The sequence below is a fragment of the Pan troglodytes genome, chromosome 6, assembly GCF_028858775.2.
Source record: "Pan troglodytes isolate AG18354 chromosome 6, NHGRI_mPanTro3-v2.0_pri, whole genome shotgun sequence".
In the NCBI taxonomy this organism is placed as follows: domain Eukaryota; kingdom Metazoa; phylum Chordata; class Mammalia; order Primates; family Hominidae; genus Pan; species Pan troglodytes.
In genome coordinates, this window is record NC_072404.2 from 150,551,898 (window position 1) to 150,579,784 (window position 27,887).

Sequence of the window (27,887 nt, forward strand, 5' to 3'; positions counted from 1 at the left end):
AGCCCTCCCCAGAGCTGAGGGTCCACACCTGGGCTGGGAACTGAGGCTGGGACTGGGAAAGAGGTTTTCTTCTATGCCACCCTCAACCAAGACAATGGAAGAGTCTTGCTTGGGTTCTTAAGCAGACGCCAAGCAGGTCTATGGAAGGAGAGATAAGCGGAAGTTCCAACATGCTTTATTTGAGGACGAGCGCTCACCCGGGATGGAGTAAGAAGTGGGATGGGAGAAGCGTAGGGTTCAAATCTTCTTTGTGTCTCTGTGATCCTTAAAGCATCTCAGCAAGCTGTAGAGATGGTATTAAGGGGGGAGAAAACTTTAAGATGACAAGAGGAAACGTTAATACCATTCTCACTCCAATGAAACCCATGACCACTTTTTAAATGTCCTACAGAGTCACTGGGTGAGATAAGTAAGATCACTGTTTCAATACAGATGGGGAAAGATAATAAATAAAGAAGTCTTGGTTTTCTTCATTTGCAGGGAGGATTACCAGGGTAGAAATGGGTAAAAATCGGTAAATAACTATTTACTACTGTCTCTGGTGTTTTCTCATAATCAAGCCACTTAAATACCTCCCTACTTTTCCCTCAACTCCCAGAACAAAGCCAAGACTTTGGTACCAATTTCTTTGTGCTTTTCCTCAAGCAGGTAACTAGGAGTATCCCTACTCCAGCCTTGTGCCCCTAGAACTGGGCTGGAGCTCAGAGACTTAAAATGACTCATGGCAGCCGCCTTCCCCAGCTCAGTGATAAGGTCGCCCCTGCCAAACACTGGAGACCAAAGCCCAGGTCCATCACTCCCATAGTGACTCCTCCCATAAGCTCTGCCTCAGCTGTGAAAGGCAAGAGGGAGAAGGGGAGTGAGGCTCTTGTTCCTCCTCACCTAGTGGGAAGATATGCTTCTTCAAGGTCCCACCCCAGCCAGGGAGGAGAGGGCAGGCCTCAGGCAGGGTGTGGACACAGCTGGTTGACACTCAGCTCAGCTACAGATCGGCTCAGCCACAGTTGGGCCGGCCTGAACCCCAGGTGCCCACCAGCAGCAACTTGGCCCCCTTGCTCTACCTTCTCACCATTCGCCAGCAGTGGGTGCAGGCAGCCGTCACCTTTCCACAAAGATGTTCAGTTGGAGGAAGGAGAGGAGCCACCAAATGAAAAAGGTACAGGTTGAGCGTCCTTAACCCAAAGATCCAAAATCCAAAATGCTCCATAACCCAAAACTTTTTTTTTTTTTGAGCTGGGTTCTCCCAGTGGCGTGATCTCGGCTCACTGCAACCTCCGCCTCCTGGGCTCAAGTGATTCTCCTGCCCCAGCCTCCAGAGTAGCTGGGATTACAGGCACCTGCCACCATGCCTGGCTAATTTTGGTATTTTTAGTAGAGATGGGGTTTCACCATGTTGGCCAGGCTGGTCTCAAGCTCCTGACCTTAAGTGATCCACCCACCTTGGCCTCCCAAAGTGCTGGGATTACAGACGTGAGCCACCGTGCCCGGCCCCAAAACTGTGAGCACCAACATGACACCACAAGTGGAAAATACCACACCTGACCACAATCAATACTTTGTTTCATGTACAAAATTATTTAAAATACTGTATAGAGTTACCTTCAGGCTACATGTATAAGGTATATATAAAACATGAATGAATTTCATGTTTAGACATGAGACCTACCAAGATACCTCATTATGTATATATGCAAATATTCCAAAGTCTGAAAAAATCCAAAATCTGTAACACTCCTGTCCCAAGCATTTCAGATAAGAAACGCTTAGCCCGTCTTGGGAAACAGCAGCCACTGGATGGAAAGGGGCAGCCAGAAGCAGAGGCCTCAGCCCCTGCCTTCATCCTGAGAATCTTCTGTAACAAAAGCTGCCAGCTTTCAGGGAAGAAAAAGAACTCTGTGGCCTTGACTTAAGCCCAGAGAAACAGGAACTGCCAAACCTTGTTACCCAGCAGAACAGACAGAGAGCTGACCTGGCTCCATGGCAAAGCAACAGGAGAGCCTGGAGAGGTTCAGTTCGGGGCCAGCAGAGCCAGGCTGGGTGGGAGGGCTGTCACTGAAGCAAAGTGACACACATCCTAGAAAGAGACATCAGGGGACCACAAGAGTATTCTCTTTTTTTAAAAAAGAAAAAGAAAAATGGGCACATATATACAAAATACTGTCAATTTCTACTGGGCCAACACAGTAGCCACCGCAATGTTTCTCCTTCTTCCGGAGCTTTCCTCCCATAGTCTCACATGTACTCCTGGCACAGCCACAATACCAGTCTCTGGGAAGCATATGCCACCTACTCCACATGGGTCCCATTCCAGTCACCGCAGATGGAAGTGCCTGAGCCTCCTTGCCAGTCTTTCCCTGCAGAGTCACTGCACTGGCAGGGAGCTGGAGTGGAGCACGTGGTTTTCCTGTCCTATATCTCCTCCCCCCACCGCAGATAATACTGCTTCCTCGGGTGGCCCTTGGGGCAAGTCATCAGGCTTTATGGGCCAGGAGGGTGGTCAGCTTGATCTTGCCATCCATGGAGGCGGTGAGGCAGGTCCCACAGTCCATGGCAGTGCTCCAGTCCACGGTGACCACAGGGGCTCGGTGGCCACCTAGGCTCAAGCAGCTCTCCAGAACCTTCTCATCGCCACCCAGCTGCAAGAGGACAGGAAAGAGGAGGAGGTGTCAGCAAACACCAGTTACACACACTTGATCCACTTTCAGTGGCCTACCTGAGGATGTGCCTGAGGCCAGACACACATGCCCACCTTTCCAGAAAGTCTGTTTAACTTTTTGAACCAGGAAATGCTTGCACTTTCCCAACTATAGCTGGTCCATCTGAAGTGGAAAACAAGTCCCTGAGCGGCTCCTTAAAAAAAGGCATTTTCTCAGCTGCCTTGAACTTGCTGTGGGCTGGTGCCTCTTGCACGCACACTGGTTGTTCTCACTACAGCATCACTTCTCACTACCTGACAGGTGCTCATGAATCTGCTTATTTGTTGAAGGTTCACGTCCCATACTGGGGAATGCAAGCTGTAGGAGAGCAGGGCCTCGGGCAGCTCTCTCCTGCGGGGGGGCCAGCCTGCCGCACCCAGAACAGTGCTGGCCACAGGGGAGCCTTCAGTTAGTGCAGAAACATGGCTCTCCACTGAACCCCAGCACTAGCTAGCCAGCGATCCTTTGTCAAAGGCATCTCCACAGCCATGCAGCTCGGGGTAGAGGGCCTCACTCAGTAGCCATGGCCCAGACCTCCAGGGAGGAACCCCTGCCCACCACAATACCACTACCTCCCACCCCCAACCATCAGTTACCTTGTAGATGACGCCGCCTGTGGCAGAACATGTCAGCATGTAATTTCCCTCCGAGTCAAAAGCGAAGAGTCGGCCCCTGGGGACTTGAACCTGCTTGTAGCCGCTGTATCCAGACAGCACAAAGGGGCCCGTGGCATCTGAGGGGAGGCTGTACTCGGATACCTTAAGGCCACTCTTGTGGATGTTCCACTGGATGAACTGCAGTCACAGGGCACAAGCAGGGTGCTCGCAGCGGAGCTGGCCAATGCAGGCCTCAAGGAAGAGCCAGGACCCACCCCAGAGCAGAGGCTGGCAAGGGCGACCCGCCTCCCCCAGCCACAATGCTGACATCCTTGAAAAGCCTTTCAAGTGCCAGAGGCAGAAAAGTGGGTGAGAGGTCTACAGGTCCTATCTCTGGTCAACATGATTTAAGCATTTTTTAGGGAAGAAAATCTAGAAAAAGAGGCAGCAACCTCACATTAAAGTCCAACCCTTCTCTTTCTCTCTGGCCTGACCCTAGGAGAGGAAAAGGGACAGCAAGTGGCTTTGCCTGGATTCCTGGTCTCTCAAGCAGGAGGAATGCTTCAAGTGACATATTATTATTATTATTATTATCAGAGTTAGACCCCAACTAGATTTTTCTATCCTAGGAACAAGGTACAGAGGACAAAGTCCACATATATTTCCAGTGTTTCAGGCATATAATCAATTGAACACTGGGCGATGCCATTATAAACTCAGCTTCTTATCATAGCAGACATCATCCCTTAGCCTACCCTACGGACAGGATACTTGGCTGTGACCACCTCTTCACTGAGCATCCCACATAACAAGGAAGTCGAGCTTTAATGTAAAAGTCCCTTCCCAAACTTTTCAAATGAAGAATTTATTTTGTAGTTACTCCTTTCAAGGGATAAAAAGATAGACAGTGTCCAATCCCAAAAGTCCAGGCAGGCACACATGGAAAGGGCATCCTTCTCCCATCTCTGCCCCTGCCAGCTCCCCCTCTGAGGCGGTCACTATTCCTAGTTCCTAACCCTCCACAGAAGGAATCTACCAGAGGCATGTACTTTTCCTTTTTTTCTGGCTTCTTGTTTACATCTTTGGGCTCTGCTGGGGTCTTTACACATCTAAGAAGCTGTCCCCAGCCACTCAGCAAACTACACATCCATGAGTGGTCCTGGGACCACTCATTACCAAGCCCAGCAAAGCAAACTCAGCCCTAAATCCAGACCCCACAGATCCATCTATGGTAAGATGAGTAATTTTTGGTACTTCCTTTCATAAGAATAGCCAACTCCCACTGAACTCACTAAAACCTCGCAAAGATTGTAAGACGAATTACTAGTTTATCCCTATTCTACAGATAACAAAGCTGCAAAAAGAGGCCCCAGGTTGCAGAGCTAGTAACAGGTATGGCCACAACCTGCAGCCGGCCCACATGTCATCCCGGTGCTCTCTTATCTGAATCCTGCAGCCGCCTACCTTCCCGTCCTCGCCGATGCTGTACACGGTGTTCTCATCATAGCTGAACTCCACAGAGTAGACCTCCCCGTAGTGGGCCCTCCAGCTCATCGCGCACTCATGCTGCTGCATGTCTGAGGCAATGAGACACCGCCACTCACATCCTGGCCAGGGCTCTGCAGAAGGAATCTACCTGCAGCAGGAGGCCCCCTCACCCTCTACTCAGGCTGACAGCTGTTCTGGAAGCCAAGGGCAGGCACCCAGGACCCAATGAGCGCCATAAAGCTGCCCCTGCCCAAGAAGTCAGGCTGCTTCTGAGCCTCAGAGGCAGCTTCTTTCACCAGGTCAGAAGTGAGGCTCAGGAGTCCCTGGGGGGAGCTCACCTGGGGAGCCCTAAGTCTAGGAAGACACCTGAGAAACTGCCCTCTGTAACTTCCCCATGTGCCCTGGGAATCCCCTAAAGATACAGTTGCCTTGCCCCAGCCCAGGCTCTGGGGATGTCTCCTGGGGACAGAGCCCAACCTGGGGATTTGTACACAGCATGCCAGGTGATTCTGATGTATGCCTCTGGTTAAGGAGCACTGTTCTGATGCTTTTGAGAATCAACTACCCACAGCAAGTAGGTAGGACAGCAGTACTCTTGTATGCCCTCCTGTATTTCACATGGGTGACAAGGACTCAGATGGAACAACTCAAGACTCAAGGACCGCTGAGCTCCACCCCCTCCCATGTCTATTGACACTAACTATGGGCGAGTTTATTACGGTGGGTGTTTTGAAAACGTTGACCAAAGTTAAGCTCTAGTACATGCATCTGAAGTCAGGGTTTTGCAAAAGCCTCTAGCCCAGCTGGCAAAAAAATCCAACGTCGGCAAAAGAATTGCCTGGGAGATCTAAGGAGATCAAGGATTGCTATGAGCACACTTGCATACCAAACAGCCGGATGACGCCATCAGCTGCCCCTGTGACCAGCAGGTTCCCGTTGTGATTGAAGGCTGTACAGTTGATAGCAATGGGTTCTGGATCCAGGGAGAACTGGAGCTATTGAAACAAAACAAAAATGCCAGTAGCAGATCTTCACTCAGCCCAGGCACGCTGCTTATTCCAATGCAGACAGGTGCCCCAGACTGGGTTTTCCACCAGCTCCTCCCTTATGTAATCTGGAAATGTAGATCTGAGCCTTTGCCAAAGTGCTGTGCCAGTGACCTTCTGTGCTCTTTTGAGAACAAGTTCTCTGTGCCTATATACATTCTGGTTTCCATAGAGAAATGATAATCCATGCTTGCTCCATTATAAAAGAAATAATACATATCTTAGCAACCTACACTTCACCCAGAATGCATTCCAAGCAAATTCTCATTGAAAAGTCTTATGCCCTCAGAAAATAACACTTCATCAACTGCCTTTGATGACAGACAACACTAATAAACCTGCCCTATGGCTCCCCAAAGAAACACTTAGAAATATAGTAGCAAACAAAACCACCTTATAGAACATAAGGTCTATTAATTACATAATTAATGAACACTATCATTTCAAACAATATGAAACCCTGGGAACACTAAATAATCCTCCTGAAATTAAAAATGCAAGATAGAATGTTATTTAAAATACACACAGAGTACTGAGCTAGCAAATAAAAGAATCCTCTAGGGCCACAACTAAGAGAAAGCAAGAACGCAGAGAACCAGTGCACTCCAAAGCCGGCTTTCACTATGGGGAATTAATCAGATCCAGATGACTCAAGTTCCCATTCTGCTACCCATGAAGAGCTCAGGAGCCTGGAGACAACAATGTGTGATCTGCCCAAGGTCAGGCGATAAGAAACCGTCACATGGAGCTGAGACTCCAAAGAGCTATACCTTCAGTGCAGGAATGAACTAGAAATAAACCTACTTCACAGAAAGGGATAACAAGAAAACTTACCTCCCTGCAAATTCATAACCACAAACTAGCCCTGGCGTGGGAGGAACCTGGCAAAAATTAATGCAAATCCAAAGAAATGCACCTCCAACCCAGGCCTCAAAATATTCTCAGAGATACTGGCCCAAGAAACACCATGATCACAATTCATAAGAAACAGGAAAATAAGGCAAAAGGAGCCAGCACCCACAGAGACAACAGAGCAGAATCAGACCCACAAAGACTTCAGACATTAGATTTATAATGAGAACATACAAGCACATTCAATTGTTCAACAAAATAAAATAAGGAATTGAAAATATGGGTAAAAATGAGAGACTATAAACACGACAAAGCAGGTTTTAAAAAATGAAGGTGAGCTTCTAAAAATGAGAAATACAATAACTGAAATTACCATCCTAATAAATAGATGAAACAGAAGATTAGATATAGTAGAGATTAGCAAACTGATGGATCTGAAGAAACTATTATCAAGAATGCAGCAAAGTGAAACAAAAAAGAGGAAGAGGCAAGTTCTAACACATATGGAATGGGAGTTCCAGAAGGCAAGAGATGATCAGAGAACCGCAATACTGGAAAAAATGATGACTGAGAATTTTCCAGAATTGAACAGACACAAATCCTCTGATTCAGAAAACAAATCCCAAGCAAAACTTCAAAAAAATTAATTTCAAAAGTTAAGAACCAGAAAATCCACATCCAGAGAGCCAGATAAGATTTTAAAAGCAGCCAGAGAGAAAAGACAACAAAGGAATGCCAATTACATGGAGAGCTAATGTCCCGGTCTCAGCAAAGGCAGCCAGAGGATGGACCAAGTCACAAGGTTAGGGAAGCAGTGTTCAGCCTGGAATACAAGAAGCTATTCTAGAAAAACACATATACTGTGGTTTATTCATATGGAGTCAGAAAACCTGCAAAACAAAAATTCGGTTGTTTAGGGATATATAGTAATTGACATGATAAAGTAATTTTTTAAATGTAAGGCAGGCTGGGTGCAGTGGCTCATGCCTGTAATCCTAGTACTTTGGGAAGCCCAGGTGGGTGGATCACCTGAGGTCAGGAGTTCGAGACCTGGCCAACATGGTGAAACCCCATTTCTACTAAAAATACAAAAAATTAGCTGGGTGTGGTGGTGGGCACCTGTAATCCCAGCTACTCAGGAGGTTGAGGCAGAAGAATTGCTTGAACTCAGGAGGCGGATGTTGTGCTGAGCAGAGATTGTGCCGCTGCACTCCAGCCTGGGTGACAGAGCAAGACTCCATCTCAAAAAAAAAAAAAAAAAAAAAAAAAAGTAAGGCAACAGTATGACAAAATTCAAGACAGGTTCTCTCTGGAAGGGAAAAAGACCAAGACTGGGAAGGGCTACACAAGAGCTAAAAAGTATTGGTGATGTTCTGTATAAACTGTGATGGGTCTGTGGGTGCTCACTGTACTGCTTTTCTTCTCATTATACTATACACCTATGATTTCAATATGCTTTTGTATGTATTCAATGTCTAATTAAAAACTTGAAAATCACAAGTAAACATATAATTACAAATTGTAATAAGAACTTTGGAGGAAAATACAAGATGCTATGAACTAAGAGGAATTGAATTAAACTGGTGGAGAGGACAGTGGGCAGGGAGGGGCACGAGAGATAGGTCTAGAGTATGTCCCTGGAAATGCAGAGAAGTGGTCAGACTGGAAACACACTGGCAGCATTTGCTTATGGACTGACTGTGTGAGCAGAGGGAAAAAGACAGGTCTGGGAAGAACCCCAATTTCTGTTGTGTTTGTTTTTGTTTTGTTTTTTTTTGAGACAGGGTCTCACTCTGTCACCCAGGCTGGAATGCAGTGGCACCACACCAGCTCACTGCAGCCTCCACCTCCCAGGCTCAAGCAATTCTCTTGCCTCAGCCTCCCAAGTAGCTGGGACTACAAGTGAGCACCACCACACCTGGCTAATTTTTAAGTTTTTTGTAGAGACAAGGGCTCACTACATTGCCCAGGCTGGACTTGAACTCCTGGCCTCAAGCAATCCATCTGCCTCAGCTTCCCAAAGTGCTGGGATTACAGGCATGAGCAACTGCTCCTGGCCAAGATCCCCAATTTCTAAGTGAGGCACATTTGCCAAAGTGAGGAAAATTATGAGGGGAGGGATGGATGTGGCAAGGGGTGGAGGTCAAGAATTCGAGTGTGACTCTGACGGGCCTGAGAGGTCTGACAGACCCAAAGGGAACACAGACCACTTCTACAGGCAGATGCAGAACAGAACAAACTGAACATCTGGAACAGGAACCAACTGAAAGCAGGAGCCTTGAGCTTCCAGCAGCATCAGGAAACAATGTGTTCAACATAAAGGCCATATGACTTGTAAGCAGTGAAACGAATCATTTTAATAAGAAGTAGCACTGCCTTGGAAGCTGAGTTTAGCATCATTCAATCTCTCTGGGGCTCAGGGTGGCAGCTGCAGCATCTATTACTGTCTTGAAGGAAGGGGTCCTTGGCTCTGAGGTGGTGCCCAGGTCCCCTGGGAGCAAGTTCACAGGCTGTCTGGTCACCTCGCTTCTTACGAATCTGTATGTGTCCTTGCTACTGCTGGCTGCTGCTGCTAAAATTCTCATACAATTTTAAGTTAACAGTATGTCAGAGGGAGGCACGAGTCCTCTCCTAAAAAATCAACCACAGGGGCCCTCTGGTAGGTTCTGGGTGTCTTCTAAGTTTGTGGCACAATTCTGAATGACATGTCACTAACAATCTGCCCAGTTGGAGTACACTACTTTTCAACACTCAAAACTTTATTAAAAATCTGAGGAGACCAAAGCAAAAAGAGGGAAGAGGCTCTTCAGAAACCCAGGGGAATGCAGAGTGTGTGCCTGGCCCCAGAGAGAGCCACAGGGCAGGCCCGTACCTGCTGCTTCATGGTTTTCGTGTCCCACAGCAGCAGCCTGCCAGGAACCTGGTTCATGCCCTTGCTGCCGATGTCTGGTGCTGAGAAGTCCACCTGGGAAGTGAGGCTCGGAGCTGCTGCCGAACAGACGAAAGAGGCCCCGTTGGGGCTGCACGCAAGAGACAGGATTCTGCAACACACATGGGCCTGGGTCAGACCCTCCGCCTGCCCACAGAGGGAGGGTGCACTTTGGTCCTGAGGCTGGATCCTGCACGGGAGATGGGGCATTAGGCTTGGGAAAGGACCAGCCCCGCGGACCACACTTGGCAGCCTGCGGCCTTGATGGTGGGGGGTAGGTTCCAGTTCACCTGGGCATGTCGTCGTTGATATTGATTTCACAGAGATTCTTCTTGGCTTCCGTGTCATAGAGACGCACTGTTCCCACACCACTGCCCAGCAAGAGCTGGAATGACAAGGGGCGGGAGGTGGGAAGGATAGCATGGAGTGAGGCTGAGTCAGGGAGGATCTCCAGAGGGGGTGAGGCTGGGCAGGCTGCGGGGGTGAGGCCCCTCCTCTATGCATCCAGGCAGTTCAGGGGAAATCTGGCTACAATGAGCCTCACTTTAAAATTAAACAAAGACATGAGAGCTGACCTTGAACTTCTAAGCAAAACCACAAAAAGTATCTGTGGAATGGGAGAGACGCGTCACCTTGGACACATATGGAAATGTTCTGGCTGGTGAATGAGGCCCTCTGATCCTCCCTTTCTTCAGTTTGAAACCCCAGCTGTTGGAACCCTTCCTTCCCACTCTTGGTCTGCCCAGCACCCCTCCCAGCGTACTCGCTTCGGCTGCCACAGGGCCTGGGTGACTCCCATTTGCCTTTTCAGGGGACAGCTCTGGCTCTGGGTCTGTAAAGACCTCCAGAAAAAAAAATAAAAGGGGCTATCCTTGCCTTCAGGAACTTGTGACTTATTTGGTGAAGAGCTTCAAAGATAATAATAGTGCCAGAGGAAAGTGCCAGAAGCAGCCCAGGTCTGAGGGTGTCTCACAGGAATATTAGGTAGAGTGTGACCTCGGCATTCACTTGGCAAACTGGCGCTGGCACAGGGCAAGCCCTGAGGTCCTCATCCATGAGGATAATCCCTTCAGCTGCCAAAAATCATAGAAAAACAGGGTTTGCATCTTGGGCTATGTGGTATGATCCCCACAAATGAAGTAAAAGAAAAAACAGCAAGGCAATTTTACCTCCTTAACTACAAGTCCTATCTCAAATATAAAATCCAGAGGGAAGAACACTGTACTATTCCTGGGGACAATAAGACCCATGGGAACCACAAAATAGAACACCAGCCCCTCACCAGCGGAAGCCACTTCCCGTGGGGCCTGGCACGGGAGGGCGCCCACTGAAACTGCAGCTGGAAACACAGACAAACGGAGGGACAGCAGTCAGGCAGGTGGTCCCCAGGGCGGACCACCACAGACAGGAAGAAGCCGTGTGTTCCAGGCCCCCTGCAGCTCATTTCAATCTGTCAATCTGGTAACCTCCCTGTCTTCCCACAACAGGAGCCTTCTGGGCCAGTCCTGGATGTGTGTCCCTGAATCCCCAATAATGGAGAGAAGGGAGGGGAACTGTCTTGGCTGTCTTGACTCAGCCGGTGGAGAACCCTGGGGAATTCCTCCACTGAGCCAGCAAAGCGGGCCCCACAGGCCACCATTACTCACCAGTCTGTCCCGTTTGGTGGCCCATTCCAAAGACAGCAGCGGTGATTTGGAAATGGAGGATGCTTTGGTCTGCATGATGGGGTTGAAGGACCACACTTTGATGACCCCATCTACGTCTAAGCTGGCGACTCTCCTCCCAGAGCAATCCACTCTGAGATGAGAGAAAAGGGAGGCCTGTCAGCTGGCCTCTCAGTCCCCATCCTCTTCTGCTAATGCCAAGATGATCACTTTCCTGACTTCCTTACTGTTTTAAAAAAACAATCCCTAGAGGTCTACATTCAAAGGACTGGTATAGACTATTTCTAGAAATATTCATTCATTCGTTTGTCTAAGAAATACTTATTAAGTGCCAACCACGTGCGGAGCTTTTGGTCAATTCTGGGCAAAGAGCCGTGAGCAAGAGTTGCAGGGCCCTGCCCTGAGGCCACTTGCAGTCTCTGGAGATTTAGAGCCTCCGACTCACACTCCAGAACAGCCCAAGGGCCCCAAGAGCCATCAGGGCTGTCAAAACGAGAAACCCATCTACAGCTGAAAATTATGCCCCACCAGCGTTTGTTCTTGAAAGGTTTATACTGTGCTTAAGTAAAAACTTACAAATGGTAAATTACAAATCAGGTATTTACCTAAAAGTACCATCATAAAGCAAATTAAAATTGAGTGAGTTTGGGGGGCTAAAATAAAGTGTAACTTGTTCCTAAAACTGAGAGAAACACAATTAGAAAGGGCAGAAAGGCCCGGTGCGGTGGCTTACACCTGTAATCCCAGCACTGTGGGAGGCTGAGATGGGCAGATCACTTGAAGCCAGGAGTTCAGGACCAGCCTGGCCAACATGGTGAAACCCCGTCTCTACTACAAATATAAAAATTAGATGGGTGAGGTGGCAGGCATCTGTAATTCCAGCTACTTGGGAGGCTGAGGCACGAGAATCGCTTGAGCCTGGGAGGGCAAGGTTGCAGTGAGCCAAGATCGTGCCATTGCACTCCAGCCTAGGTGACAGAGCAAGACTCTGTCTCAAAAAGGAAAAAAAAAAAAAAGGGCAGACAGGCTGACCAGTCCACTGGCAGCTCCAACCGACTCCCATGACTCTACTGCCATGACTGTGGCCCTCGTCCAAGCCCCCATTCTCCGCCATCTCCTGCTGGCCACACTTCCACATGTACTGCCTGAAAATCTGAGCTTCCCAGGGTTTCCTTGGCCCCAGGCCCAACCCACCTGCAGTGCATGATGGATGAGTGGTGTTCCCCGTACTCCTCCTGTCCCAGCACAATAAAGGGCTGCTCGGGGCGGACTCCTCCACCCTCAGGGCCTGCCGAGGATGCCCGAGTCAGTGGCTCCATTGGCTCCGTGTGGAGCTCTGGGCAGGGCTCAGCCTCTGGGCCACTGGCTTCTGGTTTCTTCTCTGCACACTGTCACAAGCAGGGTGGGGACAAGTCAGCCAGGAAAGGGTCCCCCACACCAGGGCGTACACCGCAGGGGGTCTAGGCCTAGGCTGCAGCATTTTGCGGGGTTCTCGGTAATTACAGAGTGGAGAGGAGAGCTCTGACCTGCGAGGGTAGTGCTCTGCTCACCCCGGGAGAGTGCAGGGCCTGCCCTCCTGACAGCCCCTTCCTGGAGACTTTGCTCCACACAGGCCCTGCTGAAGGAGAGGGGGCTGTGGCCTCTCTGTGACATAGCTGATGGGACCCAGGACACACATCTGCCTTGACAACAGGCCAGGTGGAGGATGCGTGGTGCAGGCCACACACCGCGCTGAGTATTTTACAGATTTCTCTCATTTAGTCCTCCTCAAACAATGAGATGCTATTATCTTCCCCATTTTACAGCTGTGGAAACTAAAAGACTGAAAGAGAAGCCAAATCCCTTGCCCAAAGTCATATGGCTGGCAAGGGGGAGAAATTGGATGTGAAGCTGGGTGGGTAAGAGGTAAGCCCGGCCCCTTTCCAGTGCACCCCTAGGCCCACCAGCCCTCCTGGGAGGTGGGCACTGAGAAACTAAGAAACAGACACAACTGGCCAGGAAGAAAGACAGAGACCCAAGGGCCACTGGGGGTCCAAGGCTGCCCCATCTCTACGTCCCTGGGACAGCAGGTGTTGGCTACCATCTGGTGCTCACCTAGACACAATCCAGGCTGGGGGCATCGGCCAGGGCACTCTCTACCAGCCCTGGGGTCCGGATGCTCCTGCAAGTGCTTCCTCAGAGAGGCAGGAGGAGGAGTTCAACAATAAAAAAAAATAACAGAGGAACTTCAGACATTATGGGGCTCTGGGTGGCCCCCAAGTGCATCTTGAATCCTGAAATGCCAGAACTTATGATCTGAGCCTTAGGGGTCTGTTGTCACCACAGTACCAGGCTGTTAATGAGGAAATACCTCTAAAACAGGCAAATAGCCCCAATTATGAGATAAATGGTGAAGACAGTGACTTGGGCAAGAGAACCAGTAAATACCTTAGACTTTGACATCAGTCGGGAGTATCTGGCAGAAACAGAAGCAGCTGTAATGCCACAAAGAGCAGGCTGTGGCCCACACTGGCCAGTGAGGGGAGTCCCCAGAGCCCAGGGCTCAGTATAGAAGGGCCTGGGCCACAGCCTCCCACTGTGTGGGCACATGGCCCTCAGTGCAGCAATACAGGCAGCTGGGCCTCAGGCAGTACAGGAGAAAGGAATCCTGTGACCAAGCAAGTCTGGGTGACTGGGTGAAACCGAGGGAACCAGGTCTCCAGGAGCCCACCACAGGCTGCTTAGCACAATTAACCTAAGGGAAGGATGAGTATGCAAAGGTTCCCAAGCCAGCTTAATCACAGAAGTCATCTTCTGAGAGCACTTCTAGAGGCCTGCATTTTCTGGCCCCTACTTAGGGAAATGCTGCATGGGAGAAATGGACCACAGAAGAGCCAGGCAAATGATGAACCCAAATAACCAAAATACAAGCCATTGAAACCAATTAAGCAAAAGCACACTCTGCACAGCCACAGAACTCAGAAGAGAGAGAAGAGAAGGCCCCCCACAGTGCTCCTCAGTAGCTGCATGAGTGTCCCCAGGGGTGTTCAGGACAACCCCATACCTGGGAAGTGGTTGTGGAGAAAAGCTCCTTCCTCTCCTTGCCATGGTCCTGCAGGCGCCGCTGCCGGTGCTGTGACCAACCGGACTCCCCAGTGGCCAGCCCGCTGAGGAGGCTCTTCCCATCCTTGGCTCCGGACGTCGGGTCCTTTCCCTTGGTGCCCTAGAGGAAAAGAAGCTGGCTGTGAAGTCTCTTCCCATCTGCCCAGGCCATGATAAGCATGCCAGGAGTGGTCAGCCCTGGGCGGGGGGGCGTGGTGGGTCGGGGGCAGGTGGTTAAAATGGTGTTGGCTCAGCTATGTAGGTGAGGTCATAGTCAGCCCCTGCTATGACCTCCTCCTTCCTGTCTTCTACCTGTTAAAAGGACAGGTCACCTGCAATCCTCATCCTGCGGTATCTCTCATCTGGAGGAAGATGTCATCTTGATCTAATCGGAACAATTTAGTCTAGTTGAGGGGAAGGAGCCAGCACTTACTAAGTGATGACTAAGGCAGGCCGGGGCCTACGCTTGGTGTTATACACATTTACAAGCAACAATATGTTTGGGCAATCTAAAAATTATTTATGCAACAAGCAATCACCTCTGGAGGGAAAAGGAAAGGGAACACAGTACCCTCTCTTGTTTTGGGCCAAGTGTGGACTAAACCAGCTAATATTAACAAATACTGAGGTGTTTGAAAATGATTACTAGAAAACCAGAAATTTTTAACAGAAATTGTTGAAAACCCAAGGAATGTTAAGAAAGATAAATCGGACAGGAAATAAACTGGTATTTTCTGGCTCCTTTTCATAACAACAGTGATAGGGTCAGCTAAGTTATAGCAAGAGGGGCTGAATTTGATCATCCCCACCCCACCTGTATAGAGAGAAGAAGTCTCCATTCTTAATCTAGAAACTCTTAAAAGGAGCTGCCACCCCCACATCTTTCCAGATTGCTGGGCAGGGCTCTCTTTTTCCAGCTTTTTACCCACAAATTGTGATGGCCAAACACCCTCACCCTCATTTTTTACACTCTTAGCAAAGAAATATGAATGCAAACAGCTACTCAGGTTTGAGACCAATCTTCTCAAGAAACCATTTCTACACAAGCCCTAAGTGAAGAGAAGAAACTCAACCAAAGTCTACCTGCTGCTTTCCAGTTCTTCTACTTGTTATTTTTTATGTCAACAGTAAACAATTTAAAATGATTAACATGGATTCCTTGGAATCCTGCAGCCATGTGAACAGTTAAAAGAAAATTTTAAAGGACTATTAGCTTACCTGGAACCAAACCATGACTAACCTGCAGGGTATTTACTATTTTTGGCCTGTTTATAAACTTCAAGTACTTCCGTGAACAAAGAAAGGATGGTAAACCTGTCTCAATCAGCCACAAACACATTTAATTCCAAGTATCAGAATTGTGTCAATAACAATTGTGTATGGGTCCTGGGAGGACAAAAGCCACGGAGAGGTAATGTCCACTCCTCAGAGTTTCAGAGAGATGGAGTGGGGAGGTGGCCTGTTGGAGTTGGCTGTCAAGGCTAAGATCTGGGGAGGTGGTAGGCAGTTGTGTCATGTCCTGTTTCAAGACAAGGCTCTGAAACCCCCGTAAGAAGAAATCACTGAAAATGCAAACACTGAGCAGCCACATCACAGTCCAGGAGGTGCCGCTTCCACATTTTGTGCTGCTACATGTATGCCGTGCTCTACATGGGTCACAGGGGGATTCTGCCTTGGAAGCAAAGGTGGGAACTGTTACAGAGGGAGACAGGCACTTTATGGGCCCCTTCCTGCCTTATTCAGCCCCTCCACTGGATAATGGTGTCTTTTCCTTTTTCAGCAACAGTAAAGAGTGCTCAATTCAATTGGTGAATATTGATGGAAGGAGGAGGCTTCGAATTCCTCTGGCTTATTTGAAAGCCACTTGTAACACTTCCCCAGCAGGAGCAAACAATAAAACACTGAGAAGTACAAAGGTAATACTTCCCTCACAAGTCAAGATAGCAAGGAAGGCATCTGGTACAGAGAAGAAGAACTGCCTTTACAATGATAGGGCAGTTTACGCCAAGACAGTGATGGACCTAAGAATGACCTATCAGATTTTGCTTTAAAGAAGAGGATAGGTTCTCCTTTCTCCTTAAATCTATGTTAATCACTGAATAACAAAAGATAATAATATATTAAAAGCTGGTGAATGCGGTTGTCCACAAAACTTTTTAATAAGTAGGTGAAGGCTAATTTGTGTCTAGCCACAAATGTACATAACAAGTGAATGCTTACTGGCAACTGTTAATTTTTTAGAAATAAAAAGCTAAAAAATAAAAACAAAGGAAAAAGGGGTAAAGTCACAATGCTATGTAAGTAATTACCTTCAAACAAATCCATAAAACTCTGGCCAAGCACTTGTGTATGGGTAAAGAGCTGGAGAGAGTGAAAGATGTCGGCAGAACTGTGTACTCTCTAGACAATGACACTTGCACACAGAGAAGCTCGCACCCTTCTGGAAGCTTCTTCTACTGTGACCCTACCTTACACATCTTTGTAACCTTAGCACCCAGCACCACGCCTCGCGTAAGCTGGGCACTCATTCATGACTGGCTAAATAACAAATGGATGGACTGATGGACAGATGAAATAACTGTTCATTGAAAGTTTTATTTCATTTTAAGTGCAACCCTCATAATAGTCTTTAACTGCTGGCTTCAAATAACAGAATATCCCAATAGTCTAAAGTATATTCTATCATAATCTACCTGACTGCTACAGTTCAGGAGAGACACGGTAACCTCTGTCTTATCATTTGACCTTCTCAATCTGGAGACAGACATAAGTTGATACCCATTAATTTCCAGTGGAATGAGTAGGTCATGAGGGATTCCAGAGCCTCACAGAGCTTACCAGGATGGCAGCCATCCAAATGGAGCAGCAAACAACTTCCAGTAATTTGGTCTCACCTGAAGCTAAACAAAGCTACCCAGAAAACACGCCCTCATAACACAGAAATCCCAGAATGAAAGACAGGCTTTCTCCTTACTGCCAAGATCCTTGGGGAAAACCTTCAGGGCAGTGGTTGTGACCACTTACTTCTCAGTAACTGGGAGGTAATTTGACACTAATAAGAGTCACAAGCACAGAAGTTTGTGGATGCTTTGGTGCCTTACATTACAGCCGATTAAAAGTTATCTCTATAATGAGGTGATTTCCATGGCTCACCAAGTGGGTGTGAAAGGAGCAGAATTCTTGCTGGCGGGAAGGATGGAGTACAAACTACAGGCTGTGTGAGCCAAGCAGCAGTCCAGGCAAGCCTGCTATGGATGTGCCCTCCCGGCTATTGTAATTAGAGATCCTAGAAGGGCTTGGGAAGTGTGGTTTCGCAGTTATTTCCACTAAAAAAAAAAAAAAAAAAAAAAAAATTGCCTCCAGACTCATATTGAAAGCCTGGAGAGTATCTGCCAGGCTTTCAATACAAAAGCAATCTATTTTGCATCTGTTTTGCCATCTATTTTACAGGAATAATGATATGAATGTTTCAGTAATAATGACAACAGGTACAGCAACCAATTACAAGGAGGCAAAGTGCTGATGTGAGCAAAATTTATAATGCTTTCTATAAATTATATTTAAGATAGGAAAGTCTAATCATTTTTACATATTGCTAATTTAACAATAAAATACAGCCTATTTTTTGTGTGTGCTTATTCTTTAACAGTAAAAAAGAAAGAAGGGCTCTGGTGTGGTAGCAGCAAGGAAAAAAGACGACATGCTTAATATGCACTTACAAAGCAATGTGGCTTATTTAAAAACCAATGCCATTGTATACTGAGTTTAAAGCAGTACATTATGAAAATGGCAGGAAATGATCTTTCCATGCCCTGCATTTAGTATCTTTGAGAGACCATCTGGAATTGTACACTCAAATTTGGGCGTTAATAGCGGGATTGAAACATTAGAATGTCCCCCAAAGCAGGGGGCCCAGGATGTGAGGGGAAATCATGCCATAGGGACAAACAGTTGAGGTGGGGGTTGGAGGGAGGGTGAACAAGAGTGCTTAGCATGGAAAAGGTAGGAAGAGTCATTCTACACAGTAAGCCTTATTATTCTATGTAGCTCCAGAGGGCTAAGCTAAGATCTGTGAGGAAAAGTCATAAAGAAGTTTCTTCTAATAGCTTTCTAACATGCATATGTTCCCGCTTTGACAAGCAATGAGCTCTGCATCTTAGGAGGCAATCAATCCAGACACTGTACTCCTATACTCAGCAGGAGGTAGGCCAGACGACCTTCAAGCTTCCCTCTAAAATTCTGTGAATTTCTTGAACCTCAAATCTACTAGTTATTTTTAGAAGTGAAACATTAATGCTGAATCTAAATCATCTACCATTAATAAAAAACAAGTGACCTGACTATTGGGTTTTTTAGATTAGAGATATCTTTCGTCTTCACTGAGGAACTACAAACTGCTCTGTTAACATACCACACAGTGACCCAAACTTTGTTCCATTATATTTTAGAGGAAAGGTAAGGCATGTTTTACTGCAAATCACACATTCTTATCCCCATTGCTTAGCTGTAAACTGCACAAATAATTTCCAATCTCATTTCAACCTCACCATGTGACACACAGTTCCTAACCACATAGAGTAGGGCCACAGCTTACTCCCACAGAAGCTGTCTCTATGTTTTCTTTCAAGTTAATGAAATTGAATTCCATAATTTCAAGCTCATTTCAAAGGACTCAACATTCCACACATCACCTATTAAACTTATAAAATGTTGCACAGTGAGAGATCCAGAAAGCAAGCAGTACAACTTACTCGGCCACACTCCACAGAACTGGAATTCTAACTTTAAGATTTGAATTTCAGAAAAATATTCATAGGAGTAACCATGTTTGAGTTTTAACTACCTGAACCCTCATGGCTGCTAAATTACCGTTTTTTTGCATTAACGGCACTTTAGGTCTCAGAACTAACTCAGGTACCCACGTGGGCCAGGGCCTGCAGGAATACAACTTCTACTACCAACATTTACTGAGTGCTGACCCTCTGTCAAGCACTCTTCTTCTAGCAGCTCAATTCATCCTTCCCTGGGGAGTAAATACTATTATTATCATCCCAAGCAAACTGGGGTGGGTTTACGCAACCTGAGCACCAATGACAAACGAGGAGCCAGAGCTGAAAGTTAAGGTGCCTGGCCCAAAAGCCCATGCTCTTTCTGATCCAGTGTCCTGCTCAGTGTTTCAGTTCAACAATACTCAGCCCAAGTGCTGTATTCCAGTGGCAGCCTGAGGCAGACCCCTACCTCCCTGGGTACAGCGACCAGCCCCAAACTGCTGTGCCACTTGCAACTGGTCTCACACCGAGGCTGGTAGGAGAAGAAGCCACAGACTATGACTATTTATTTTATCTGTAACTAATAATACACTCAAAGTGTCCCTAGGCAAGCAATAAACAGTCTGCAGGCATTTCTGAAAGCAATGAATTCTGACAATGTCTGCTAGTTAAACCAGTCAGTGGGACCCTTGGCTGTTTTGGATATAAGCTGACATCAAAAAAAGATCCGCTTGCAGTCTTCCATAAAAGTGAGAAATAGTGAAAATCCTTTGCAGAATCAGCAAATACCAACTTGTAGGCAAAATGCATGGATTCAGAGGTAATTCTTGATTTAGTCTTTAGCCAAACACTATTTTTATATCACCAAAAATTCAAAATTCTAATTGCCTGAACTCACAATTGAGCCACCAAAACAGTCATAAGCCCTTATGAGTTCATAGGAAATTTATGAGAAAAGAGGGGAGACTCTTCAAAGCCTACTTCCTGTCATCAGCTATCTACTACTTCAACCAGAAAGCATCACAGACTTCAGAGAACTGGCACAGGAGTGCAGGCAAGGGAAGGCAGCCCCTTGGGTCAGGAGACCTGGGTGTGAGGTCTGGCACTGCCTTGATCAGTGCACAAGATCTACCCAGCAATCAAACACCACAGTGCCTGCAGTCTAGCCAGAGGTGAAGATGAAGCGGGGAGCCAGAATGCATTCGGTGGATTTTCCTCCTTCTCCTTTCAAATCGTCTGCTACAGTCTAATCTAGATTCTCATCCTGCACAACCATCACTTTCTGAGAGGAAAGGCAGGAAAGGGGGAAGAAAGGGGATGAGATTTCAATTTAGAATCTCATCAACATGCCCAAGAAATCAGTCCTAAAAGGAGGGCAAACAAGTCTACACTTGACCAGGAGGTCTGGAAGCACAGGGAGCTGTCAGGGCCTTCTTGGCCAGAGTTAGAGAGGCAGGACTTGTGCTTACCTGACCACCGAAGGACTCTTTCTTGGCCGAGCTCTGAGCTTGAGGAGGGCCCTGAGCAGGCGACAACCTTGAGGGGCTCTTCTTACTCTGAGGCAGCAGCGAGGACAGGAAGCCCACACGAGGTGACTGGGAGAGGGAGGCATTCCTTTGGCTGCACACCATGGCACTGGTCAGCAAACACACCACAGGGTCAGAGGGCTGAAAGAGGATGTGGAAAAACCAAGAACATAGACCTCCCGGGCTATGGATGACATTAAGTGACCAGGCCTGGGTCAGGTCCAAGAGCCTGGGCTTTAAGGTGGTATTATCCTTGGTATCATTTTTTTGCACAAAGGGAGCCAGCAGCTTATCTGTTACAAGGGTGAAGTCTGCGGCTCTTCTTTGAGGGTCACAGTAAACTCAGAGCTGTCTTGTCCAATAGCCACTGGTCACGTGTGCTACTGAGCAAATGAAATGTGGTTAGTCCAAATCAAGATGTGCTAGAGATGTAAAATTGACACTGGAATTCAAAGACTTGGCATGAAAAGAATAAAATAGCTCATTAACATTTTGTTTATATCCATTGCATATTGAAATGATGTTTTGAATATACTAGGCCAAGTAAAATATATCATTAAAATTAACTTCATCTTGTTTTTTTTTTTTAACATAGCTACTAAAAAAATTAAATTACGTATTTGGCTCGCATTTTATTTCCATCAGAAAGAACTGGCTCCACCACTAGAGCTATTTCATCTGGTGCAATACTTGGCTATGTGGAGGTCTGGAATCCGGCTGCCTGGGTTTGCATCGTGACTCACCAATCACTGTCTTCCTCACCTGTGTGTACCTCTGTTTCTTCAACCACTACTATTATTATCACCAGCTGGGGCTTCTGCTTTAACTGGCTGTTTCTGAAGGTCAAATACCTCTCTCTAATCTGCCTTCCTCTTTAAACCGTCAGAGAGGTACATGCTTCTACTGAGGAATGCATCCAACCTGTGGTTACCAATCTTTCCATACATGAGATGCTCCTTCCAATGCACAAAACCTTCCCAAGACTTTACCACAGTGGTTGCGTTTTTATTTATCCTGACTACACATATCTGGATGTAGAGCTGGCAGAGCTGTGCAGTTCCCCACCTCTAGGCAGAGCCACAGGCTCGGAGGCTCAGAACTCCTAGAGGACTTCTGAGGCCATGGGGACCTTACTCATAAAGCTCTGAAGCAAGGCTGGACACGGTGGCTCACGCCTGTAATCCCAGCACTTTGAGAGGCCAAGGCAGGTGGATCACTTGAGGTCAGGAGTTGAGACTAGCCTGGCCAATACGATGAAATCGCATCTCTACTAAAAATACAAAAAAAAATTAGCCAGGCATGGTGGCATGCACTTGTAATCCCAGCTACTTGGGAGGCTGAGGCAGGAGAGTCTCTTGAACCCAGGAGGCAGAGGTTGCTTTGAGCCAAGATTGAGCTCTAGCCTGGGCGACAGAGCGAGACTCCATCTCTAAAAATAAAAATAAAGCTCTCAAGCAAGAACAGTGTGTGCCAGGAGGCTCTTCCGCAATTCTCCTTCAGCAGGCACAGAGGACTGCAGGCAAGGCAAGATCAGAGGGAACTGTGGGGCTGAGAGCACAGAGGGCAAAGAAAAGGAAAGGGCCATCACACACACTCACAGTTCCGAGTCCCCCAGGCGGTCCATGTTGGAGACATAAGGAGGCAATTTGTGTTGGACCAAGGCCTCTTCCTCTTCTGGCTGTTGCTCCTCTTTCTTCAGTCGGTGGATTTCAGCTTGCAATGCAAAAAGCTATACAGGGGTGGGACTGAGTTAGCCAATGATCTCACCTAACCTTCCCTCTGCGGAGGAAGATTTCTAGACACATCGCATCCAAGCCCACTGGTCTGAGTGCCACTCGCCTCAGCGTCAAGGGGCCCATCTCACTCTGCTCACTGCAGACTGGGAAAAGTGACTGCTGTCACTGGACAACAATGAGGTGAGAAAACCAAAAACCATTAGAAATCCAAAACCCATTTTCTTTTTAATCATTTGACTTGCTTCCTCCTAGATTCACTGAGAAAAATAGCTCCACCCAACCTGTTTTGCTTTTTAGAATCTACAAAATCAGGCTTTAGAACTCTCAAAGCCTGACTCTGGAATGGAAAAAAAAAAAAAAAACTTTTAATGAACTACAGCGTTTTTAACCTTTTGCCTGAAGAAAATTACATATACACACACCCCAAAACCCAAGAATCTTAAACCCCATAACCTAAACAGCCTATAATCTTCCTTTTCCTAACAATATCACCTAAGGAGATCTTAATTTCAGGAAAGAGAAATGTTCCTCAGGCAACATGTACAGGCAAATGTGGGTCCCCTGGCTCTATAGTTTTATCAAACTAGAGAAGCATATAGCTGAGTAGGAACAACTAAATTATATCTGGGTTATAAACTATATATATATATGTGTGTGTATATATAGTTTATATATATACATATACATATAGTTTACATATATATGTGTATATATATATATATATACACACATATATAGCTATACGTGGAAAGACAAAACAGACACATGAAAACAGGTTAGTTATAAGGTGGCATGGATGCATGTAATCTTTTTCTCCTTAAAAGTTAATTACTGTTACTATATTGTTCATGCTATATATCTGACTTAAAATATGAATCTCGCCTTTGGTTTTCAGAGACTGTTACTCTCCAAATCCCCAATACTGACTTTCTGGTGACTCATTTCCATCTGAGAAATTAGGTAGTGGCAGTGGAAAGCTGATTAATATAGTGTTCCACTGCCACTACCTAATTTCACACACAAAAAGCAGAAGTACTTCCTCAGGAGCAAGCCTGTTCAGAACAAACCTTCTGACGCAGAACTTCATTTTCTTCTTGAACCTGGTTAGTCCTCTGACACTCTGCATCAAAGTTCAGGATCACAGGGACTGGTGCCTGAAGTTAAAGAATAAGCCAGCCCCTGAAATGTTTAAAAGTCCTTCCCAAACCCTTGACACACCAGTAAAACACATGAGACACAGGGACACAGAGAACAGAGTATAGGAGCGGTGCTGTGGGCTCTTGCGGGCTTAATGAAATAGTCGCTCCCTATAGTCTTGTCTCCAAGACTTTCTCTAGGTCTGGCCTCATTTCATTCGGACAGATTCACAGACGCATGACCATCTGCCTGGCCAGCCCACAGAGGGGACATAAATCCAAACCTAAGCATTTTCTCTCAAATACCAGAAGCAAAGAGCTAGCATCCAGTGGACTTCACAGCCAGTCTGAGCTTTAGTGAGGTCACTACATTCAGCTAAAAGCAGCCCTGGAGGCCAGTGGCTCTGCAGTAATACAGCCAATGAGGCAGAAAAGACCAGTCAGTTGGCTTCGCCTCCCCAGATTGAGCCTCTCTCTCGCAAAGGTTTGGACTGAGAAGAGAAAGCTTTCTGCAGATTGCGTGGCCACCCCAAGAACAACGACAGTCTATAGCTTGGGATACTGGTCCTTCTCCACTGCCTCAGGCAGCTTCAGTTAGGAGGAGCACAGAGCAGACAGGGCCTCAGAACTGGAGAGGGGACTAGAGCCCATATGTGTGTAAGCTAGTCTGAGAAGCACTGAAAAGATCTTGAGTGACAGTTTCGATTTCACTGGAGGGCCCACAAAGTTAACTGGAGAGCCCTCAGGATGAAGAGAGGGAGCAACGGGGAAGAAACAAGGCAGTTCTGGCAAGGGTGGAATTCACACTCATCTGGGGCGCAGAAAGGGTGAAGGCAGGAAAGGTGCCCTTCCCACCTCCACCAGAAAGTGTTCCTCCCAGAGGCCAAAACGCCTGCCCATGGGTGGGCCTCTAAACACCCAAGTTTATCAGTGCCTCACCAGCCAGCCCCATTCAAGCCAGACTCCCTCCTCCTCCTCTAAATTTCCAGCCTAGGGAGCATGAACGATGGCCTTGGGAGCTCTGGCTTGTACACTTGGTAGGCTGTAAATTATTTACCTGCATTCTCATTCATTCCCCCTCTCAAATACCCGCATATATATTCTTAAAGCTACTGTGTTCTCTGGCAACTTGAGGAACACTGAAGTTACTATTAGAGACAATAACCCAAACACTAACACAGACAGAAGTTCCAACCCAAGAAGTCTTCTCATCTGTACCTAATCCTAGCAAAGGTATATCCCCGGGAACACGTTTCATGCACAGAGAGGGTACTCTCAAGGCTGCCCGGTTTCTCCAAGCAGCAGCTGCCTTCCAACCCCAGTGCCTGCTGACAAAGCCAGTATTAGCACCCCACTGCTGCCACTGTCACTGCCCACACATGTCAGCTAATACTTCAGCAGCACAGTGTCAGAACTAAGATTTATGATTCCCTGGCTTACTGACAAAAACAACCACAATTTGTCCAGCCCCCTCATGTGACCCATAAAAATGGTCCCTGGGCATTTTTGTAGAAGAAATGCCTGTATGGAGAGCAGCGGGCTACTGATCCTGAGGTCTGGGTGCCTCAGGCTGGGCCTTCAGCCCCAGGCAACTGAAAGGATATGCATGCACTGAAACAGGACGCTCAGGAAGTTGTGCAGGGACACAATGAAGGTGTCAGCCCACTGTCGAGAAAAGTAGGTAGCAAAGGTGGGGTTGGTGTCCGGGGATGGCAGGAAGGGCAGGACAAACCAATCCTTCCACTCAGCCTGGTTCTGGAGTTCCGTGGCCTGCTTTGCAAAGAACTCCTGAGCCTTGTCATTTCTGTTTGTCTGCCAAGACACAAGGAGGTAGCAAGGAGGGAGGAGAGACAGAAATCCAGAGGTAAGACTCTTCATCATTGCACAGCAGACAACCTTTGACTATCAGCCTGCCAGGTAAGTGGCAAAATAAAATTCCATAATATAAAGGAAGTCATCACTCTTTTCTCAAGGAACTTGTCATTTCAAAGCTGGTTTAAGCTGAAGTTCTAATGATAAATCCCATCCTAAAAATTAATCCCTAGCTGATGTTCAAATAACTAAGTGACTCATTCCTCCGGGTCAGCTATCATCTTTATTACTCAAACTTTAACCCAGCTACTTATATTCTTTAAAATACCACCTTTGTTTTAAGCTTACATGCTTAACATAAAAAAGGAAATAGGAATGGGGAAGACAAGTCAGATGATCTACAGATGACGACAAGGAAAAAAAAGAAGAAAAACAGTCAAAAATAATTGCACTGTAACTGCTGCACTCTTTCCCATAGTCACATACAGAGTCCTCCCTAGGAACTGGAAGAAAATCTATTTTGGGATCAAAGAGCTCCTTCCACCAAGGGAAGCAGAACCCCTGAATCTACAGGCACCTGGATTGTGTAGACGAGATAAAATCGAAACAGGCTGGTTTTCAGCTTGTGGATTGTGGGTCTGTATATATCCTCCAAGCGGCTGAAGAGCCGACGTTCCAAGTAGCTCCAATAATCCCGAAGGGCAGCCAAGTCATACACCTGCATTAACTGCTGCAGCTGGTCCACAATCTTATCCACCTGGCGAGAAACATGGATGGAGAAGGTGGTAAGGGACAGAAGGGAATTCTCCCCTCCATGGAATAAAGCTTTTTCCTCTTGTCATGGCTTCTGGGTGTAAAAAAAAATTTGTAAGTTAGCAATCTATAAAATTTTCAAAACATACTAATGCAACAGTTTTTCAGTAATTTTCTGATGTTAGAGAAGTGGTTTGACCCTCTAGCAAGCACGGAAATTTCAGGTGTAAAAGGGCTCTGGCCCAGAACCTAAGAGATCTGGCTCCAGATCTTGGATCTGCCTCTGACTTACTTGATCAATTTGGCAGTGTCATCAGGCCAGGCACCGTGGCTCACGCCTGTAATCCCAGCATTTTGGGAGGCCGAGGCGGATGGATCACCTGAGGTCAGGAGTTCGAGACCAGCCTTGCCAACATGGTGAAACCCCGACTCTACTAAAAATACAAAAATTAGCTGGACGTGGTGGCACGCGCCTGTAATCCCAGCTACTCGGGAGGCTGAGGCAGGAGAATCGCTTGAACCCAGGAGGCAGAGGTTGCAGTGAGCTGAGATCGTGCCACTGCACTCCAGGCTAAGCGACAGAGTGAGACTCTCTGTCAAAAAAGAAAAAAAAAATGGCAGTGTTGCTTAACTGTAGTTTCAGTTACCTCACATTTTTAAAAAAGGGGGTGGGGTGAAGAAGAGCGTATGAGACAATCTCCACAATTCCCAGATCCCAAGGATCATGAGGAGGTGCATGGACTGACTCCTTCAAGTCATCAAAGTTCCACGAAGCCGTGGTAGCTGCTCAGAGTGTCAGCCAAGGAAGTCACCTTCTTGTGAGGAGCAATTACAGCAGAGTACAGAATCTGGAAAAGGGTTTGGATATCAATACCAATCCAACGCCCCTAGTTTATAGATCAGGCCACTGAAGCCCAGAGGGGTGAAATGATTTGCTTTTGCCACTAAGTAGCCACTAACTTTGGCCAGGCAGGAAACCAGATCTCCTAACTCCCCTCCAGTGCTCTTGCTGTTAGCTCACTGCCTCTCATTGAAGTCAGTACACACAAACATACAAATCACACACATATACATTCCAAGAACCTCGCAATGGAAAATCATTTTAGAGCAGGGGAAGTTTGGGTTTCTCTAATGTGCCATGAGGTCTTCCACAACTGCAGAAGCAAAATTGCCGATGAGTCCCTGACGAGGCCATTTTAAACAAACACCGCAGATACTTGAACGCAGCTAACGTTTTGGACTGCAGACTTCTTTGCTTCCACTGCCACTGGAAGCCAACACGAATATCTGTTGCCAAAACGCAACCATCTACCTAACCTCGCCTCCTAAAACCTCATCGCCATCCTGGCCAAGGAGGCTGGAGTGGAGACAGAACCCTAGACCAGGAGCCGGGGCATCGGGGCTCCAGCCTCGGCGATGCTCCTGACTCGGGGGGCGGCTTCAGGCAGGTCCTGTCCGTCTGAGGGTCTCAGTTCCTCATCCGTCAAGCTGGGGTCGGACGCGCTGAGGTCTCCAGCGCCCCGGCGCGAGTGACAGCGCCGCTCCCGCCCCGGAGGCAGTGCTGGGGGGAAGCCCGCTCCCCGGCTCCCTCGGGCCGCCTGTGCCCGCGCCGCTCCCGCCGGCCTCTCACCCGGAACCCCTTCTCCTTGTCCGCCTTGATCTCGGCGTCCAGCTGCCGCAGTGTGTGCGTGAACCCGCGGAAGAGCAGGTACTCCCGGACCAGCTCGTCAGTGCGCTCCACGGCCTCCGCCATCGCAGCGCTAGCGTCTTTAGGGGTGGTGCGGTGAGGGACGGAGGGGAGGG

At 47.4% G+C, this 27,887-nt stretch overlaps 1 protein-coding gene across 4 annotated transcripts; it reads right to left on the minus strand.

Annotated features, from left to right (window-relative positions):
- Positions 1 to 159: 159 nt before the first annotated feature.
- On the minus strand, positions 160 to 27,887 carry WDR91 (WD repeat domain 91). 4 transcript variants are annotated; one of them, XM_009454265.5, is made up of 15 exons: positions 27,715 to 27,887; positions 25,909 to 26,088; positions 25,124 to 25,331; positions 23,451 to 23,533; positions 22,246 to 22,376; positions 20,591 to 20,756; positions 14,315 to 14,473; positions 12,466 to 12,659; positions 11,254 to 11,404; positions 9,898 to 9,992; positions 9,551 to 9,797; positions 5,667 to 5,775; positions 4,757 to 4,911; positions 3,293 to 3,490; positions 160 to 2,636 (listed from the first exon to the last, which is right to left on the minus strand). In XM_009454265.5, the coding sequence occupies exons 1-15, from the start codon at positions 27,835 to 27,837 to the stop codon at positions 2,472 to 2,474; spliced, it is 2,364 nt and encodes a 787-aa protein (XP_009452540.3). In that variant the 5' UTR covers positions 27,838 to 27,887; the 3' UTR covers positions 160 to 2,471. The 4 variants fall into 4 exon arrangements, with proteins under 4 accessions (XP_009452540.3, XP_009452544.1, XP_009452542.3 ...); XM_009454269.5 differs by having other exon boundaries at positions 9,551 to 9,719; positions 27,715 to 27,885; XM_009454267.5 differs by having other exon boundaries at positions 4,757 to 4,869; positions 27,715 to 27,885.

Coding starts and splice junctions, on each gene's coding strand:
- WDR91 (XM_009454265.5), bottom strand. CDS start 27,837: ATGGCGGAGGCCGTGGAGCGCACTGACGAGCTGGTCCGGGAGTACCTG. Junction 22,377..23,450: donor ATGAAGTTCTGCGTCAGAAG/GTTTGTTCTGAA, acceptor ACCCCTGTATAG/CTTTTTGCATTGCAAGCTGA. Junction 12,660..14,314: donor TCTCCACAACCACTTCCCAG/GTATGGGGTTGT, acceptor TGCTTGTGACAG/TGTGCAGAGAAGAAACCAGA.